The 19,847-nt window shown below is 56.1% G+C and overlaps 1 protein-coding gene across 3 annotated transcripts in view; it reads left to right on the plus strand.

Moving 5' to 3' along the window:
- LOC115106111 (signal peptide, CUB and EGF-like domain-containing protein 1) overlaps positions 1–19,847 on the plus strand; it is a 168,709-nt gene that overhangs the window by 87,892 nt on the left and 60,970 nt on the right. For all 3 annotated transcript variants that reach the window (XM_065008192.1, XM_065008193.1, XM_065008194.1), the window contains exon 5: positions 16,588–16,713. In XM_065008192.1, the coding sequence (XP_064864264.1) occupies positions 16,588–16,713 (126 nt within the window). The remainder of the gene's footprint in view (positions 1–16,587; positions 16,714–19,847) is intronic.

Consider the following 19,847-nt stretch of genomic DNA (forward strand, 5'->3'; position numbering starts at 1 on the left):
CTCTCTGTCTGTCTCTCTTTCTCCTTCCCTCCTCCCCCCACCCCCCTCTCTGTCTGTCTCTTTCTCTTCTCTTCCTCCCTCCCCCACTCCCCCTCTGTCTGTCTCTCTTTCTCCTTCCCTCCCTCCCCCACACCCCCTTCTCTCTGTCTGTCTCTCTTTCTCCTTCCTTCCCTCCCTCCCCCACACCCCCTCTCTGTCTGTCTCTCTCTCCTCCTCCTTCCCCCCTCCCCCCACCCCCTCTCTGTCTGTCTCTCTTTTCTCCTTCCCTCCCTCCCCCACACCCCCTCTCTGTCTGTCTTTCTCCTTCTCTCCCTCCCCCACACCCCTCTCTATCTGTCTCTCCCCTTCCCCCCCCCCCACCCCCTCTCTATCTGTCTCTCTTTCCCCCACACCCCCTCTTCTGTCTCCTTCTCTCCCTCCCCCACACCCCCTCTCTGTCTGTCTCTTTTCTCCTTCCCTCCCTCCCCCCACACCCCTCTCTATCTGTCTCTCTTTCTCCTTCCCTCCCTCCCCCCACACCCCCTCTCTGTCTGTTTCTCTCTTTCTCCTTCTTTCTCCCTCCCCCCCCCACCCCCCTCTCTGTCTGTCTCCTTTTCTCCTTCTATCTCCCCACACCCCTCTCTCTCTTTCTCTCCTCCTCCCTCCCCCACACCCCCTCTCTATCTGTCTCTCTTTCTCCTTCCCTCCCTCCCCACCCCCCCTCTCTATCTGTCTCTCTTTCTCCTTCTCTCCCTCCCCCACACCCCCTCTCTGTCTGTCTCTCTTTCTCCTTCCTTTCTCCCTCCCCCACACCCCCTCTCTCTGTCTCTCTTTCTCCTTCCTCCCTCCTCCCCACACCCCCTCTCTGTCTGTCTCTCTCTTCTCCTTCCCTCCCTCCCCCACACCCCCCTCTCTGTCTGTCTCTCTTCTCTCCCTTCCCTCCTCCCCCTCCCTCCCCCCACACCCCTCTCTGTCTGTCTCTCTTTCTCCTTCCTCCTCCCCACCCCCTCTCTGTCTGTCTCTCTTTCTCCTTCTCTCCCTCCCCCACACCCCCTCTCTGTCTGTCTCTCTCCTTCCCTCCCTCCCCCACCCCCCTCTCTGTCTGTCTCCTTTCTCCCCCCCTGTCACACCCCCTCTCTCTGTCTCTCTTTCTCCTTCCCTCCCTCCCCCACACCCCCTCTTCTATCTGTCTCTCTTTCTCCTTCTCTCCTCCCCCACCCCCCTCTCTGTCTGTCTCTCTTTCTCCTTCCCTCCCTCCCCACCCCCCTCTATCTGTCTCTCTTTCTCCTTCCTCCCTCCCCCACCCCCCTCTCTGTCTGTCTCTCTTTCTCCCCCTCTCTCTTTCTCCTTCTCTCCCCCCCCCCTCCTTCACCCCCCTCTCTGTCTGTCTCTCTTTCTCCTTCCCTCCCTCCCCCACCCCCTCTGTCTGTCTCTCTCTTCTCCTTCTCTCCTCCCCCCCCTCTCTATCTGTCTCTCTTTCTCCTTCCCACCCCCCCCCACACCCCCTCTCTATCTGTCTCTCTCTCCTGTCTCTCTCTCCTTCCCCCACCCCCTCTCTGTCTCTCTTTCTCCTTCCCTCCCTCCCCCCACACCCCCTCTCTGTCTGTCTCTCTTTCTCCTTCCCTCCCTCCCCCACACCCCCCCTCTCTGTCTCTCTTTTCTCCTTCCCTCCTCCCCCCCCCACACCCCCTCTCTCTCTTCTCTCCTTCTCCTTCCCCCTCCCCCCTCCCCCACCCCTCTCTGTCTCTCTTTCTCCTTCTCCCCTCCCCCACCCCCTCTCTGTCTCTCTCTCCTTCCCTCTCCCCCCCCACACCCCCTCTCTATCTGTCTCTCTTTCTCCTTCTCTCCCTCCCCCACCCCCCTCTCTGTCTGTCTCTCTTTCTCCTTCCTCCTCCCCCCTTCCCTCCCCCACCCCCTCTCTATCTGTCTCTCTTTCTCCTCTCTCCCTCCCCACACCCTCTCTGTCTGTCTCCTTTCCCTCCCCCCCCACACCCCCTCTCTATCTGTCTCTCTTTCTCCTTCCTGTCTCCCTCCCCCACACCCCCTCTCTGTCTGTCTCTCTTTCTCCCCACACCCCTTCTCTCTCTCTTCTCTCCCTCCCCCACACCCCCTCTCTGTCTGTCTCTCTTTCTCCTTCCCTCCCTCCCCCACACCCCTCTCTGTCTGTCTCTCTTTCTCCTTCCCTCCTCCCCCACACCCCCCTCTGTCTGTCTCTCTTTCTCCTTCCCTCCCTCCCCCCCCACACCCCCTCTCTATCTGTCTCTCTTTCTCCTTCCCTCCCTCCCCCCACACCCCCTCTCTGTCTGTCTCTCTTTCTCCTTCCCTCCCTCCCCCACACCCCTCTCTCTGTCTGTCTCTCTTTCTCCTTCCCTCCCCCCCCCTCCCCCCCACACCCCCCTCTCTGTCTGTCTCTCTCTCTTTCCCTCCCCCACCCCCTCTCTACCCCCCCCTCTTCTCTCTTTCTCCTTCCCCCCCCCCCCCCCCTCTCTGTCTGTCTGTCTCTCTTTCTCCTTCCCTCCCTCCCCCCACCCCCTCTCTATCTGTCTCTCTTTCTCCTTCCTCCCCCCCCCACCCCCCCTCTGTCTGTCTCTCTTTCTCCTTCCCTCCCTCCCCCCACACCCCCCTCTCTATCTGTCTCTCTTTCTCCTTCTCTCCCTCCCCCCACCCCCCCTCTCTATCTGTCTCTCTTTCTCCTTCCTTCTCCCTCCCCCCTCTTCTCTCTGTCTTTCTCTCTTCTCCTTCCCCCTCCCTCCCCCACACCCCCCTCTCTATCTGTCCTCTCTTTCTCCCTTCTCTCCTTCCCCCACACCCCTCTCTATCTGTCTCTCTTTCTCCTTCCCTCCCTCCCCCACACCCCCTCTCTGTCTGTCTCTCTTTCTCCTTCCCTCCCTCCCCCACACCCCCTCTCTGTCTGTCTCTCTCTTTCTCCTTCCTCCCTCCCCCACCCCCCTCTCTATCTGTCTCTCTTCTCCTTCCCTCCCTCCCCCACCCCCCTCTCTGTCTGTCTCTCTTTCTCCTTCTCTCCCTCCCCCACACCCCCTCTCTATCTGTCTCTCCCCCTCTCCTCCCCCCTCCCCCTCTCTATCTGTCTCTCTTTCTCCTTCCCTCCCTCCCCCACACCCCCTCTCTGTCTGTCTCTCTCCGTTCTCCTCCCTCCCCCCCACCCCCTTCTCTCCCTCCCCCACACCACCCTCTGTCTCTCTTTCTCCTTCTCTCCCTCCCCCCCCACCCCCTCTCTATCTGTCTCTCTTTCTCCTTCCCCTCCCCCCCCACACCCCCCCTCTCTATCTGTCTCTCTTTCTCCTTCCCTCCCTCCCCCACACCCCCTCTCTCTGTCTCTCTTTCTCCTTCCCTCCCTCCCCCACACCCCCCTCTCTCTGTCTCTCTTTCTCCTTCTCTCCCTCCCCCACACCCCCCCTCTCTCTGTCTGTCTTCTCCCTCCCCCCCACACCCCTCTCTATCTGTCTCTCCTCTCCTCCCCTCCCCCCACCCCCTCTCTTTTTCTCTCTTTCTCTTCCCTCCCTCCCCCACCCCCCTCTCTGTCTGTCTCTCTTTCTCCTTCTCTCCCTCCCCCCCTCTTCCACCCCCTCTCTGTCTCTCTTTTCTCCTTCCTCCCTCCCCCCCCCCTCTCTGTCTGTCTCTCTTTTCTCCTTCCCTCCCTCCCCCACCCCCTCTCTGTCTGTTTCTCTTTCTCCTTCCCTCCCTCCCCCACCCCCTCTCTGTCTGTCTCTCTTTCTCCTTCCCTCCCTCCCCCACACCCCCTCTCTATCTCTCTCTTTCTCCTTCCCTCCCTCCCTCCCCCACACCCCTCTCTGTCTGTCTCTCTTTCTCCTTCCCTCCCTCCCCCTGTCTCTCTTTCTCCTTCCCCTCCTCCCCACACCCCCTCTCTATCTGTCTCTCTTTTTCTCCTTCTCCCCCTCCCCACACCCCCTCTCTATCTGTCTCTCTTTCTCCTTCCTGTCTCCCTCCCCCACACCCCTCTCTGTCTGTCTCTCTTTCTCCTTCCCTCCCTCCCCCCACCCCCCCTCTCTGTCTGTCTCTCTTTCTCTCCTTCCCTCCCTCCCCCCCCCCCCTCTATCTGTCTCTCTTTCTCCTTCTCTCCCTCCCCCCCACACCCCCTCTCTCTGTCTCTCTTTCTCCTTCCCTCCCTCCCCCACACCCCCTCTCTGTCTCTCTCTCCCTCCCTCCCTCCCTCCCCCACACCCCCTCTCTGTCTGTCTCTCTTTCTCCCTCCCCACCCTCCCCTCTCTCTGTCTCTTTCTCCTTCCCTCCCTCCCCCACACCCCCCTCTCTGTCTTTTTCTCTCTTTCTCCTTCTCTCCCTCCCACACCCCCTCTCTATCTGTCTCTCTTTCTCCTTCTCTCCCTCCCCCACACCCCCTCTCTGTCTGTCTCTCTTTCTCCTTCCCTCCCTCCCCACCCCCCTCTCTGTCTGTCTCTCTTTCTCCTCCCCCACACCCCCTCCTGTCTTTCTTTCTCCTTCTCTCCCTCCCCACACCCCCCTGTCTCTCTATCTGTCTCCCCCACCCCCCTCTTGTCTCCCCCCCCCTCCCCACCCCCCTCTCTGTCTGTCTCTCTTTCTCCTTCCTCCCTCCCCACACCCCCCTCTCTGTCTGTCTCTCTTTCTCCTTCCCTCCCTCCCCCCCACCCCCCTCTGCCTGTCTCTCTTTCTCCTTCCCCCCTCCCTCTCTGTCCCTCCTCTCTCCCTCCCTCCCCCCACACCCCTCTCTCTCCCCCTCTCTTCTCTCCCCTCCCCACACCCCCTCTCTGTCTGTCTCTCTTTCTCCTTCTCTCCCTCCCCCACACCCCCTCTCTGTCTCTCTCTTTCTCCTTCCCTCCCTCCCCCACACCCCCTCTCTGTCTGTCTCTCTTTCTCCTTCTCTCCCCTCCCCCCACACCCCCTGTCTGTCTCTCTTCTCCTTCTCTCCCTCCCCCACACCCCCTCTCTTCTGTCTCCTTTCTCCCCCACCCCCCCCCACCCCTCTCTATCTGTCTCTCTTTCTCCTTCTCTCCTCCCCCACCCCCCTCTCTGTCTCTCTTTCTCCTTCTCTCCCTCCCCCACCCTCTCTGTCTGTCTCCTCCTCCCTTCCCCCCCCACACCCTCCCTCCCCTCTCTATCTCTCTTTCTCCTTCCCTCCCCCTCCCCCACCCCCTCTCTGTCTGTCTCTCTTTCTCCTTCCTTTCTCCCTCCCCCCCCCACCCCCCTCTCTGTCTGTCTCTCTTTCTCCTTCCCTCCCTCCCCCACACCCCCTCTCTCTGTCTGTCTCTCTTTCTCCTTCCCTCCCCACACCCCTCCCCCACCCCCTCTCTGTCTGTCTCTCTTCTCCTTCCCTCCCTCCCCCACCCCCCTCTCTATCTGTCTCTCTTTCTCCTTCCTTCCCTCCCTCCCCACCCCCCTCTCTGTCTGTCTCTCTTTCTCCTTCCCTCCCTCCCCCACCTTCCCCTCCCTCCCCACCCCTCTCTGTCTGTCTCTCTTTCTCCTTCTCCTCCCCCCCACCCCCCTCTCTGTCTGTCTCTCTTTCTCCTTCCCCCCCTCCCCCTCTCTCTATCTGTCTCTCTTTCTCCTTCCCTCTCCCCCACACCCCCTCTCTGTCTGTCTCTCTTTCTCTCCTTCCCTCCCTCCCTCCCCCTCTGTACACCCCCTCTCTGTCTGTCTCTCTTTCTCCTTCTCTCCCTCCCCCACACCCCCTCTCTGTCTGTCTCTCTTTCTCCTTCTCTCCCTCCCCCACCCCCCTCTCTGTCTGTCTCTCTCTCCTTCCCTCCCTCCCCCACACCCCTCTCTCTGTCTGTCTCTCTTTCTCTCCTTCCTCCCTCCCTCTGTCCTGTCTCTCTTTCTCCTCCCCCCCCACCCCCTCTCTGCCTGTCTCTCTTCTCCCCCCCACCCCCTCTCTATCTGTCTCTCTTTCTCCTTCTCTCCCTCCCCCCCACCCCCTCTCTGTCTGTCTCTCTTTCTCCTTCCCTCCCTCCCCCACACCCCCTCTCTGTCTGTCTCTCTTTCTCCTTCTCTCCTCCCCCACACCCCCTCTCTGTCTGTCTCTCTTCTCTCTCCTCTCTCTTCCCTCCCCCCCCACCCCCTCTCTGTCTGTCTCTCTTTTCTCCTTCCTCCCTCCCCCACACCCCCTCTCTGTCTGTCTCTCTTTCTCCTTCTCTCCCCTCCCCCCCCCACACCCCCTCTCTATCTGTCTCTCTTTCTCCTTCTCCCTCCCCCACACCCCCTCCTCTCCTCTTCCCTTCCCTCCCTCCCCACCCCCTCTCTGTCTCTCTCTTTCTCCTTCCCTCCCTCCCTCCCCCCTCTCTGTCTGTCTCTCTTTCTCCTTCCCTCCCTCCCCCACCCCCTCTCTATCTGTCTGTCTCTCTCTTTCTCCTTCCCTCCCTCCCCCACACCCCCTCTCTGTCTGTCTCTCTTTCTCCTTCCCTCCCTCCCCCACACCCCCCTCCCCCACCCCCCCTCTCTGTCTGTCTCTCTTTCTCCTTCCCTCCCTCCCCCCACCCCCCTCTCTGTCTCTCTGTCTCCCTCTCCCCCCCTCTCTCTCTCTGTCTCCCTTCCCTCCCTCCCCCCACCCCCCTCTCTGTCTGTCTCTCTTTCTCCTTCCCTCCCTCCCCCCACCCCCTCTCTGTCTGTCTCTCTTTCTCCTTCTCTCCCTCCCCCACACCCCCTCTCTGTCTGTCTCTCTTTCTCCTTCTCCTTCCCTCCCCCCACCCCCTCTCTGTCTGTCTCTCTTTCTCCTTCCTCCCTCCCCCCCCACACCCCCTCTCTGTCTGTCTCTCTCTTTCTCCCTTCCCTCCCCCCCACACCCCCTCTGTCTTTCTCTCTTTCTCCTTCCCTCTCCTCTCCCCACACCCCCTCTCTGTCTCTCTTTCTCCTTCTCTCCCTCCCCCCCACCCCCTCTCTATCTGTCTCTCTTTCTCTCTCTCCCTCCCCCCACCCCTCTCTGTCTGTCTCTCTTCTCCTTCTCTCCTCCCCACACCCTCTCTGTCCCTCCCTCCCCCCACCCCCTCTCTATCTGTCTCTCTTTCTCCTTCCCTCCCTCCCCCCACCCCCCTCTCTGTCTGTCTCCTCTCTTCCCCCCACACCCCCCTCCTTCTGTCTCCTTTCTCCCCCACCCCCCCTCTCTGTCTGTCTCTCTTTCTCCTTCCCTCCTCCCCCACACCCCCTCTCTGTCTGTCTCTCTTTCTCCTTCCCTCCCTCCCCCACACCCCCTCTCTGTCCTGTCTCTCTTTCTCCTTCCCCCCCACACTCCCCCCCACCCCCTCTCTATCTGTCTCTCTTTCTCCTTCCTCCCTCCCCCACACCCCCTCTCTGTCTGTCTCTCTTTCTCCTTCTTCTCCCTCCCCCCCACCCCCCTCTCTATCTGTCTCTCTTTCTCCTTCTCTCCCTCCCCCACACCCCCTCTCTATCTGTCTCTCTTTCTTTCTCCTTCCTCTCCCTCTCCCCCACACCCCCCTCTCTATCTGTCTCTCTTTCTCCTTCTCTCCCTCCCCCACACCCCCTCTCTGTCTGTCTCTCTCTTTCTCCCCACCCCCTCTATCTGTCCCTCCCTCCCCCCCCCTCTCTATCTGTCTCTCTTTCTCCTTCTCCCCCCTCCCCCACACCCCCTCTCTCTGTCTGTCTCTCTTTCTCCTTCCCTCCCTCCCCCCTTTCTCCTTCTCTCCCCTCCCCCTCTACCCCCCTCTCTATCTGTCTCTCTTTCTTTCTCCCTCCTCCCCCCAACCCCTCTCTGTCTGTCTCTCTTTCTCCTTCTCTCCCTCCCCCCCCCCCACCCCCTCTCTATCTGTCTCTCTTTCTCCTTCTCTCCCTCCCCCACCCCCCCTCTGTCTGTCTCTCTTTCTCCTTCCCTCCCTCCCCCACACCCCCTCTCTGTCTGTCTCTCTCCCCCACACCCCTTTCTCCTTCTCCTCCCTCCCCCCCCACACCCCCTCTCTGTCTTTCTCTTTTCTCCTTCCTCCCCCCACACCCCCTCTCTATCTGTCTCTCTTTCTCCTTCTCCCCTCCCCACACCCCCCTCTCTGTCTGTCTCTCTCTCCTCCCTCCCTCCCCCACACCCCCTCTCTATCTGTCTCTCTTTCTCCTTCTCTCCCTCCCCCACACCCCCCTCTCTGTCTGTCTCTCTTTCTCCTTCACCCCCTCTCCTCCCCCACCCCCCTCTCTATCTGTCTCTCTTTCTCCTTCCCTCCTCCCCCTCCCTCCCCACCTCTCTTTCTCCTTCCCTCCTGTCTCCCCCACCCCCCTCTGTCTCTCTTTCTCTTCCCTCCCCCCCACACCCCCCTCTCTGTCTGTCTCTCTTTCTCCTTCCCCCCCCCACCCCCCTCTCTGTCTTCTCTTTCTCCTTCCCTCCCCCCCCCCACCTCTCTGTCTGTCTCTCTTTCTCCTTCCCCCCCACACCCTCCCTCCCCCACACCCCCCTCTCTGTCTGTCTCTCTTTCTCCTTCTCTCCCTCCCCCCCCCCTCTCTGTCTGTCTCTCTTTCTCCTTCTCCCCACACCCCTCCCTCCCCCACACCCCTCTCCTCTCTGCTCTCTTTCTCCTTCTCTCCTCCCCCCACCCCCCTCTCTATCTGTCTCTCTTCTCCTTCCCCTCCCCCACACCCCTCTCTATCTGTCTCTCTTTCTCCTTCCTCCCCCCCCACACCCCTCTCTCTGTCTGTCTCTCTCTCCCTCCCCCACCCCCTCTCTCTCTCTCTTCCTCCTCCCCCCCCCCCCCACCCCCCTCCTGTCTTTCTCCTTTCTCTCTCTTTCTCCTTCCTCCTCCCCCACAACCCCTCTCTGTCTCTCTTTCTCCCTCTCCCTCCCCCACCCCCCCTCTCTGCCTGTCTCTCTTTCTCCTTCTCTCCCTCCCCCACACCCCTCTCTGTCTGTCTCTCTTTCTCCTTCCTCCCTCCCCCACACCCCCCTCTGTCTGTCTCTCTTTCTTTCTCCCCCCCCCATACACCCTCTCTGTCTCTCTCTGTCTTTCTCTCCCTTCCCCCCTCCCCCCCCCCTCTCTGTCTGTCTCTCTTTCTCCTTCCCTCCCTCCCCCCACACCCCCCTCTCTGTCTGTCTCTCTTTCTCCTTCTCTCCCTCCCCCCCACCCCCTCTCTCTATCTGTCTCTCTTTCTCCTTCTCCTCCCCCTCCCCCCCCCCTCTCTCCTCTGTCTCTCTTTCTCCTTCCCTCCCCCCACCCCCTCTCTGTCTGTCTGTCTTTCTCTCTTCCCCCTCCCTCCCCACCCCCCTCTCTGTCTGTCTCTCTTTCTCCTTCCCTCCCTCCCCCACACCCCTCTCTATCTGTCTCTCTCTCTCCTCCCTCCCCCCCTCTCTCTGTCTCTCTTTCTCCTTCTCTCCCTCCCCACACCCCCTCTCTGTCTGTCTCTCTTTCTCTTTCCCTCCCCCCCACACCCCTCTCTGTCTTTCTCTCTTTCTCCTCCTCCCTCCCCCCACACCCCCTCTCTCTGTCTTTCTCTTTTCTCCTTCTCTCCCTCCCCCACACCCCTTTCTCTCTCTGTCTCTTTCTTTCTCCCCTCCCCCCACACCCCTCTCTATCTGTCTCTCCCCCACCCCCCCTCTCTATCTGTCTCTCTTTCTCCTTCCCTCCCCCCACCCCCCCTCTCTGTCTGTCTCTCTTTCTCCTTCCTCCCTCCCCCACACCCCCTCTCTCTGTCTCTCTCTTTCTCCTTCCCTCCCTCCCCCACACCCCCCTCTGTCTTTCTCTCTCTTTCTCCTTCTCTCCCTCCCCCCACACCCCTCTCTATCTGTCTCTCTTTCTCCTTCCCTCCCTCCCCCACACCCCCTCTCTATCTGTCTCTCTTTCTCCTTCCCTCCCTCCCCCACACCCCCCTCTCTATCTGTCTCTCTTTCTCCTTCTCTCCCTCCCCCACACCCCCTCTCTGTCTGTCTCTCTTTCTCCTTCTCTCCCTCCCCCACCCCCTCTCTATCTGTCTCTCTTTCTCCTTCTCCTCTCCTTTCTCCCCCCCCCCCACCCCCTCTCTGTCTGTCTCTCTTTCTCCTTCCCTCCCTCCCCCCACCCCCTCTGTCTTTCTCTCTTCTCTCTGTCTCTCCCCCCCCCCCAACCCCCTCTCTCTTCTCTTTCTCCTCTCCCCTTCCTCCCTCCCCCACACCCCCTCTCTATCTGTCTCTCTTTCTCTTCCCTCCCTCCCCCACCCCCCCTGTCTCTCTCTGTCTGTCTCTCTTTCTCCTTCCCTCCCTCCCCCACCCCCCTCTCTGTCTCTCTTTCTTTCTCCCCCCTCTGTCTCTCTTCCCTCTCCCTCCCCCCCCCCACACCCCCTCTCTGTCTTCTCTCTTTCTCCTTCCCCCCCCCCACCCCCTCTCTCTGTCTGTCTCTCTTTCTCCTTCCTCCCTCCCCCACACCCCTCTCTGTCTGTCTCTCTTTCTCCTTCCCTCCCTCCCCACACCCCCTCTCTATCTGTCTCTCTTTCTCCTTCTCTCCCTCCCCCCACACCCCCTCTCTGTCTGTCTCTCTTTTCTCCTTCCCTCCCTCCCCCACACCCCCTCTCTATCTGTCTCTCTTTCTCCTTCCCTCCCTCCCCCCCCCCTCTCTGTCTGTCTCTTTTTCTCCCCTCCCTCCCCCACACCCCCTCTCTATCTGTCTCTCTCTCCTTCCCTCCCCCCCACCCCCCTCTCTGTCTTTCTCTCTTTCCTTCTCCCTCCCCCACCCCCTCTCTCTGTCTCTCTTTCTCCCCTCCTCCCCCCCCTCTGTCTGTCTCTCTTTCTCCTTCTCTCCTCCCCCACCCCCTCTCTATCTGTCTCTCTTTTCTCCTTCCCTCCCCCTCCCTGTCTCTCACCCCCCTCTCTGTCTGTCTCTCTCTTCTCCTCCTCCCCCACACCCCCTCTCTGTCTGTCTCTCTTTCTCCTTCCTCCCTCCCCCACACCCCCTCTCTGTCTGTCTCTCTTTCTCCTTCTCTCCCTCCCCACACCCCCTCTCTATCTGTCTCTCTTTCTCCTTCTCTCCCTCCCCCACACCCCCTCTCTGTCTGTCTCTCTTTCTCCTTCCCTCCCCCCCCTCACCCCCCTCTCTATCTGTCTCTCTTTCTCCTTCTCTCCCTCCCCCCACACCCCTCTCTGTCTCTTCTCTCTTTCTCCTTCCCTCCCTCCCCCCACCCCCCTCTCTGTCTTTCTCTCTTTCTCCTTCTCTCCCTCCCCCACACCCCCTCTCTGTCTGTCTCTCTTCTTTCTCCTTCTCTCCCTCCCCCCCACACCCCCTCTCTGTCTGTCTCTCTTTCTCCTTCCCTCCCTCCCCACACCCCCTCTCTGTCTTTCTCTCTTTCTCCTTCTCCCTCCCTCCCCCACCCCCTCTCTATCTGTCTCTCTTCCTTCTCCCTCCCCCACCCCCCCTTTCTATCTGTCTCTCTTTCTCCTTCTCTCCCTCCCCCCACCCCCCTCTCTATCTGTCTTCTTTCTCCTTCTCTCCCTCCACCATCACCCCCCCTCTCTGTCTTTCTCTCTTTCTCCTCCCCTCCCTCCTATCTGTCTCTCTTTCTCCTTCTCCCACAACCCCTCTCTGTCCCCTCTCTATCTGTCTCTCTTTCTCCTTCCCTCCCTCCCCACACCCCCTCTCTGTCTTCTCTCTTTCTCCTTCCCTCCCTCCCCCACAACCCCTCTCTATCTGTCTCTCTTTCTCCTTCCCCCTCCCCCCACACCCCCTCTCTGTCTGTCTCTCTTTCTCCTTCCTCCCTCCCCCACACCCCCTCTCTATCTGTCTCTCTTTCTCCTTCCTCCCTCCCCTTCCCCCCCCTCTATCTGTCTCTCTTTCTCCTTCTCTCCCTCCCCCACACCCCCTCTCTGTCTTCTCTTTCCTTCTCTCTCCCCCACACCCCTCTCTGTCTTTCTCTCTTTCTCCTTCTCTCCCTCCCCCCACCCCTCTGTCTCTGTCTCTCTTTCTCCTTCCCTCCCTCCCCCTCCCCCCACCCCCTCTCTGTCTGTCTCTCTTTCTCCTTCCCTCCCTCCCCCCACCCCCTCTCTGTCTGTCTCTCTTTCTCCTTCCCTCCTCCCCCACCCCCCTCCCCCACACCCCCTCTCTGTCTTTCTCTCTTTCTCCTTCTTCCTCCCTCCCCCCACCCCCTCTCTGTCTTTCTCTCTTTCTCCTTCTCTCCCTCCCCCCCCCACACCCCCTTCTCTATCTGTCTCTCTTTCTCCTTCTCTCCCTCCCCCACACCCCCCCCACACCCCCTCTCTATCTGTCTCTCTTTCTCCTTCCCTCCCCTCCCCACACCCCCTCTCTGTCTGTCTCTCTTTCTTTCTCCTTCCCTCCCTCCCCCCACACCCCCTACCCCTTTCTCCTTCTCTCTGTCTGTCTCTCTTTCTCCTTCCCTCCCTCCCCCACACCCCCTCTCTATCTGTCTCTCTTTCTCCTTCTCCCCCTCTCTCTATCTGTCTCTCTTTCTCCTTCCCTCCCTCCCCCACACCCCCTCTCTGTCTGTCTCTCTTTCTCCTTCCTCCCTCCCCCACACCCCTCTCTATCTGTCTCTCTTTCTCCTTCCTGTCTCCCCCCCACCCCCCTCTCTGTCTCTCTTTCTCCTTCTCTCCCTCCCCACCCCCCCCTCTCTCTGTCTCTCTTTCTCCTTCCCTCCCTCCCCCACACCCCCTCTCTATCTGTCTCTCTTTCTCCTTCTTCCCCACACCCCTCTCTCTGTCTGTCTCTCTTTCTCCTTCTCTCTCCCTCCCCCACACCCCCTCTCTATCTGTCTCTCTTTCTCCTTCCCTGCCTCCCCCACCCCCTCTCTGTTTGTCTCTCTTTCTCCTTCCCTCCCTCCCCCCCACCCCCTCTCTGTCTTTCTCTCTTTCTCCTTCCTTCCCTCCCTCCCCCCACCACCCTCTCTGTCTTTCTCTCTTTCTCCTTCTCTCCCTCCCCCACACCCCCTTTCTATATCTGTCTCTCTTTCTCCTTCTCTCCCTCCCCCACCCCCCTCTCTATCTGTCTCTCTTTCTCCTTCCCTCCCTCCCCCACCCCCCTCTCTGTCTGTCTGTCTCTCTTTCTCCTTCCCTGCCTCCCCCCATACCCCCTCTCTGTCTGTCTCTCTTTCTCCTTCCCTCCCTCCCCCACACCCCCCTCTCTGTCTGTCTCTCTTTCTCCTTCCCTCCCTCCCCCACACCCCCTCTCTGTTTGTCTGTCTCTCTTTCTCCGTCCCTCCCCCCCCACCCCCTCTACCTGTCTCTCTTTCTCCTTCTTTCCCTCCCCCACACCCCCTGTCTTTCTCTCTATCTGTCTCTCTTTCTCCCCCCCCACACACCCCCTCTCTATCTGTCTCTCTTTCTCCTTCCCTCCCTCCCCCACCACCCTCTCTATCTGTCTCTCTTTCTCTTTCTCTCCTCCCCCACCCCCCTCTCTGTCTGTCTCTCTTTCTCCTTCCCTCCCTCCCCCACACCCCCTCTCTGCCTGTTTCTCTCTTTCTCCTTCCCCCACACCCCCACACCCCCTCTCTCTCTATCTGTCTCTCTTTCTCCTTCCCTCCCTCCCCCACACCCCCTCTCTATCTGTCATTGACGTTTAGCACAAACAGTGTTTGTCAGAGCTCGACATGTGTTGTGGGTAGAACGTTTATCGGCCCGTCACGTTGGGACTTCAGGTTTGATAACTGAACATTTCAGTTGCCTCCCTCCCAGGCCTTCCTCCAGCCAGCCATCTCATCACATTGCGCCTATAGAGAGGCCAGCGGAGCTCAAGGCCCAGGTGGCCCCCGGCTCTGTTTGCTGTTTCAGGACAGATTGTGCTGAGTCCAGGGGTCCCTCTCCACCTTCTCCCTTTCCCAGTTTTATTTGACTTCACCCAAGTTTAAATTGACTATAGATGAAGTTGTACACACTTCTTTCTTCTGAATGTAGTTTTTTAAAACAGCTACAGCGTATATCTTGTCAACTGTTGTGTTGTGAGGGCTGTGGGTTGAGGTGGCCACCGATATTCCTTTTCCACACGGAAACGTTTCCTAACCTATCCGATCCGAGTTTACTTTCATTGCGTTTAAAGAATAACTCATATGTGAAATGTATGCACTTACATAAACCAAAATACATTGATTGTACAGGAACAAGTGTAACTTTACATTTCACTCCACATATATGCAAATGTAGCATTTATTCGTTCTATTTTTCCACCGTGTCGCCTGAACACCTTGGATGAGTTGGAAATCTTTCAGATTGAGTCTTTAGAAAGGAGATGCTTTAGGATGGTAGTGTTAGACTTGTCTGTAAAGGGGACTCCTAGCACCCCTATCCAAGGAGATACTTTGGACCCCTAATGAGGCACATGAAGGGCCCCCAGGGACTGTTACTCTCACCACACCACAAAGAGAAATCCAGAAAGGGCTGCCCAGTGCTCTTTGAGGGTTTTGGAGAGGACCAGGATGTAGTGGAGGGGGTGTCTGGGGGGGGTTGTCTTGGTAAACGTCCCTTGTGAGAGAATGCATTCCGTGGGTGTTGAAGTCCCAGGGATGTTTTCTTTAGAGGAGGACTCACTCCCCCTCTCTCTTCATCCTCTTAGTGCACTCCCTCTCTTTTCATCCTCTTAGTGCCCTCCCTCTCTCTTCATACTCTTAGTGCCCTCCCTCTCTCCTCATCCTCTTAGTGCCCTCCCTCTCTCCTCATCCTCTTAGTGCCCTCCCTCTATCTCCATCCTCTTAGTGCCCTCCCTCTCTCTTCATCCTCTTAGTACCCTCCCTCTCTCTCCATCCTCTTAGTGCCCTCCCTCTCTCTCCATCCTCTTAGTGCCCTCCCTCTCTCTTCATCCTCTTAGTACCCTCCCTCTCTCTCCATCCTCTTAGTGCCCTCCCTCTCTCTTCATCCTCTTAGTGCCCTCCCTCTCTCTTCATCCTCTTAGTGCCCTCCCTCTCTCTTCATCCTCTTAGTACCCTCCCTCTCTCTCCATCCATCTCTCTTTTCTTCTGCCCGACATGTCACCGTAATGATCATTTGGGATTTTATTTTGATGAAAAATATAGTTTATTTTAAGAACATCTAGGTGTCTAAGTAACTTTGACGTGCTCGCCCACACTCATACTTACACTCATCACTCATCACACACTCACACACACGTAAGACATTCATCATCTGATCCCTGCTCCCGACGAGGAGAAATTCCAAAATATTCTCAAACACTCTGTGTAAATTTTCCAGGCCCTTCTCGGATCCTAATGATATCTTTGGCTGCGTTTTCCTACTCCACTCCTCTCTGGAGAGTCCGGGCCCCCAAAGTCTCTTCTGTTCTCCCCCCTCATCTCTCCCCTCTAATGAAGATGTAAATACAGGGCCATTTAAGTTATTAGCGCGCCATGCTGCTGTGTGAATCAATGGGCCGGGCTGAAGTCAAACGTGTGGAAGATAGAAGGGGGTGGGATGTACAGCCACTAGGACTGACAGGAAAGAACCTCAGATCACCACTGAACGGTGGAGGGAGGAGAGGAGAGGAGGACTGGGGGGAGGAGGGAGTTGAACTGTGTCGAATCATTAAATTAACACTTGGCTTAATTGATCTTGGCATATGCTCTCTGACTGGGACTTGACTGTGTGTGTGTGCGTGTGTGTGTGCGTGCGTGTGTGTGTGCATGCATGCGTGAGTGTGTGCGTTTGTGCGTTTTGAATATGTGTCTGGGAGCAGCTCTTTAAGGTGTTATCCTTGTTCCCCTGACCCTCAGTGCACTCAGCCAGGAAGTCAGAGAGCATGAAACCGGCTTTGTGCAATTAGGGAAGGAAAACATTGGGGTCCAAGGCCTTCGTTTGATAAGCCCCCGTCCCTCTCTCCCCCTCACGCCTGTCTCTTGTCACACACACACACACACACACGCACGCACGCAGACAGACAGACAGACAGACAGACAGACAGACAGACAGACAGACAGACAGACAGGCAGACAGACAGGCAGGCAGGCAGACAGACAGACAGACAGACAGACAGACAGACAGACAGACAGACAGACAGACAGACAGACAGACAGACAGACAGACAGACGCCTCTGTGCTATCCCCAGTGAGGATAGAATGGGAGGCTGTGGCAGGAATATTTAACACATTTATTTTGCTCATAAAAAACTCACAGCACATCACTCTCGAGGAGTCTGTAGTCTGTTTGTGATGGAGATGGAACTTCACCCCCTTCATTGTTGTGAATGAGGATGTTTAAATAGCCCTTCTCCCATCAGCCCACTAGTCCAACTGTTGTCTGCCAGGCTCGTAACCCATCAGTCAATCAGTCAGACATGGTTATGACCCCATCAATAGGGTTTCAACATTCAGGGAACTTTCAATAAATTCCCTGGTTTTCCAGCAATCCCAGTTGGAGGACTCCCAGAATCAGGAGGGAATAAGTAGGACATCCAGAACCCTCCAACCAGGATTTCTGGAAAACCAGAAAATGTATTGAAAGATCCCAGAATTTTGCAACCATTACCCATCAATGTTTTCTAGCATGGCTCGTTCTCCTCTGTCACATGTGGCTGTAGGATGATCCAAATCAGACAGTCATCTGATTAACCTTGCAGGGCTCCTACAAAGACCTTTGGTCCTCAACTACAGGTCTACAGACCCATCTACCACTAATATGATTTGTCTTTCACTCTCTCTCTCTCTCTTTCTCTCTCTCTCCCTCTCTGTCTCTCTGTCTCTCTCCCTCCGTCTCTCTCCCTCCACAGATGGAATGAACTGCATGAACAAGGACCACGGCTGCGCCCACATCTGCAGGGAGACCCCTAAGGGGGGTGTGGCTTGCGAGTGCCGGCCCGGGTTCGAGCTGGCAAAGAACCAGAGAGACTGTACATGTACGTACCCTCCACGGGCTATCACTCCACCCTAGGGGCCCTAAACAGCCATGTGGTTCCGGTTGGAGTCACCCACTCCAGAGCCAAGGTCAAAGCCATAAATTGTAGTTCTGTGTTCCAACCGTGTTGTTGTGTTATTCTCTCTGTCTCTCTCTCTGTCTCTCCCTCTCTTTTTCTCTCGCTCTCTATATACACTACTCAAAAAATAAAGGGAACACTTAAACAACACAATATAACTCCAAGTCAATCACACTTCTGTGAAATCAAACTGTCCACTTAGGAAGCAACACTGATTGACAATACATTTCACATGCTGTTGTGCAAATGGAATAGACAACAGGTGGAAATTATAGGCAATTAGCAAGACACCCCCAATAAAGGAGTGGTTCTGCAGGTGGTGACCACAGACCACTTCTCAGTTCCTATGCTTCCTGGCTGATGTTTTGCTCACTTTTGAATGCTGGTGGTGCTTTCACTCTAGTGGTAGCATGAGACGGAGTCTACAACCCACACAAGTGGCTCAGGTAGTGCAGCTCATCCAGGATGGCACATCAATGCGAGCTGTGGCAAGAAGGTTTGCTGTGTCTGTCAGCGTAGTGTCCAGAGCATGGAGGCGCTACCAGGAGACAGGCCAATACATCAGGAGACGTGGAGGAGGCCGTAGGAGGGCAAAAACCCAGCAGCAGGACCGCTACCTCCGCCTTTGTGCAAGGAGGAGCAGGAGGAGCACTGCCAGAGCCCTGCAAAATGACCTCCAGCAGGCCACAAATGTGCATGTGTCTGCTCAAACGGTCAGAAACAGACTCCATGAGGGTGGTATGAGGGCCAGACGTCCACAGGTGGGGGTTGTGCTTACAGCCCAACACCGTGCAGGACGTTTGGCATTTGCCAGAGAACACCAAGATTGGCAAATTCGCCACTGGCGCCCTGTGCTCTTCACAGATGAAAGCAGGTTCACACTGAGCACATGTGACAGACGTGACAGAGTCTGGAGACACCGTGGAGAACGTTCTGCTGCCTACAACATCCTCCAGCATGACCGGTTTGGCGTTGGGTCAGTCATGGTGTGGGGTGGCATTTCTTTGGGGGGCCGCACAGCCCTCCATGTACTCGCCAGAGGTAGTCTGACTGCCATTAGGTACCGAGATGAGATCCTCAGACCCCTTGTGAGACCATATGCTGGTGCGGTTGGCCCTGGGTTCCTCCTAATGCAAGACAATGCTAGACCCCATGTGGCTGGAGTGTGTCAGCAGTTCCTGCAAGAGGAAGGCATTGATGCTATGGACTGGCCTGCCCGTTCCCCAGACCTGAATCTAATTGAGCACATCTGGGTCATCATGTCTCGCTCCATCCACCAACACCACGTTGCACCACAGACTGTCCAGGAGTTGGCGGATGCTTTAGTCCAGGTCTGGAAGGAGATCCCTCAGGAGACCATCCGCCATCTCATTAGGAGCATGCCCAGACATTGTAGGGAGGTCATACAGGCACGTGGAGGCCACACACACTACTGAGCCTCATTTTGACTTGTTTTAAGGACATTACATCAAAGTTGGATCAGCCTGTAGTGTGGTTTTCCACTTTAATTTTGAGTGTGACTCCAAATCCAGACCTCCATGGGGTTGATAAATTTGATTTCCATTGATAATGTTTATGTGATTTTGTTGTCAGCACATTCAACTATGTAAAGAAAAAAGTATTTAATAAGAATATTTAATTCATTCAGATCTAGGATGTGTTATTTTAGTGTTATTTTAGTGTTTTTATGAGCAGTGTATATACAGTTGAAGTCGGAAGTTTACATGCACTTAGGTGGAGTCATTAAAACCCCCCACAAATGTGTTGTTAACAAACTATAGTTTTGGCAAGTCGGTTAGGAAATCTACTTTGTGCATGACACAAGTAATGTTTCCAACAATTGTTTACAGACAGATTATTTCACTTATAACTCACTGTATCACAATTCCAGTGGGTTAGAAGAACACCATCCCAGCAGCATCATGTTGTAGGGGTGCTTTGCTGCAGGAGGGACTAGTGCACTTCACAAAATAGATGGCATCATAAGAAGGAAAATTACGTGGATATATTGAAGCAAAATCTCAAGACATCAGTCAGGAAGTTAAAGCTTGGTCGCAAATGGGTCTTCCAAATGGACAATAACCCCAAGCGTACTTCTGAAGTTTTGGCAAAATGGCTTAAGGACTATAAAGTCAAGGTATTGGAATGGCCATCACAAAGCCCTGACCTCAATCCTATAGAAAAGTTGTGAGCAGAACTGAAAAAGCGTGTGCAAGCAAGGAGGCCTACAAACCTGACTTCAATAAATCCACATAATTTTCCTTCTCATGATGCCATCAATTTTGTGAAGTGCACCAGACCCTCATGCAGCAAAGCACCTCCACAACATGATGCTGCCACCCCCGTGCTTCACGGTTGGGATGGTGTTCTTCGGCTTGCAAGCCTCCCCCTTTTTCCTCCAAACATAACGATGATCATTATGGCCAAACAAATATATTTTTGTTTCATCAGACCAGAGGACATTTCTCCAAAAAGTTTGATCTTTGTCCCCATGTGCAGTTGCAAACCGTCGTCTGGCTTTTTTATGGCGGTTTTGGAGCAGTGGCTTCTTTCTTGCTGAGCGGCCTTTCAGGTTATGTTGATATAGAATTTGTTTTACTGTGGATATATATACTTTTGTACCTGTTTCCTCCAGCATCTTCAAAAGGTCCTTTGCTGTTGTTCTGGGATTGATTTGTACTATTCGGCCCCAAAGTACGTTCATCTCTAGGATATAGAATGCATCTCCTTCCTGAGCGGTATGATGGCTGCGTGGTCCCATGGTGTTTATACTTGCGTATTATTGTTTGTACAGTGGTACCTGCAGGTGTTTGGAAATTGCTCCTAAGGATGAACCAGACTTGTGGAGGTCTACAATTGTTTTTCTGAGGTCTTGGCTGATTTCTTGTGATTTTCCCATGATGTCAAGCAAAGAGGCACTGAGTTTGAAGGTAGGCCTTGAAATACATCCATAGGTACACCTCCAATTGACTCAAATGATGTCAGTTAGCCTATCAGAAGCTTTTAAAGCCATGACATCATTTTCTGGAATTTTCCAAGCTGTTTAAAGGCACAGT

Source organism: Oncorhynchus nerka, linkage group LG23, assembly GCF_034236695.1.
Source record: "Oncorhynchus nerka isolate Pitt River linkage group LG23, Oner_Uvic_2.0, whole genome shotgun sequence".
In the NCBI taxonomy this organism is placed as follows: domain Eukaryota; kingdom Metazoa; phylum Chordata; class Actinopteri; order Salmoniformes; family Salmonidae; genus Oncorhynchus; species Oncorhynchus nerka.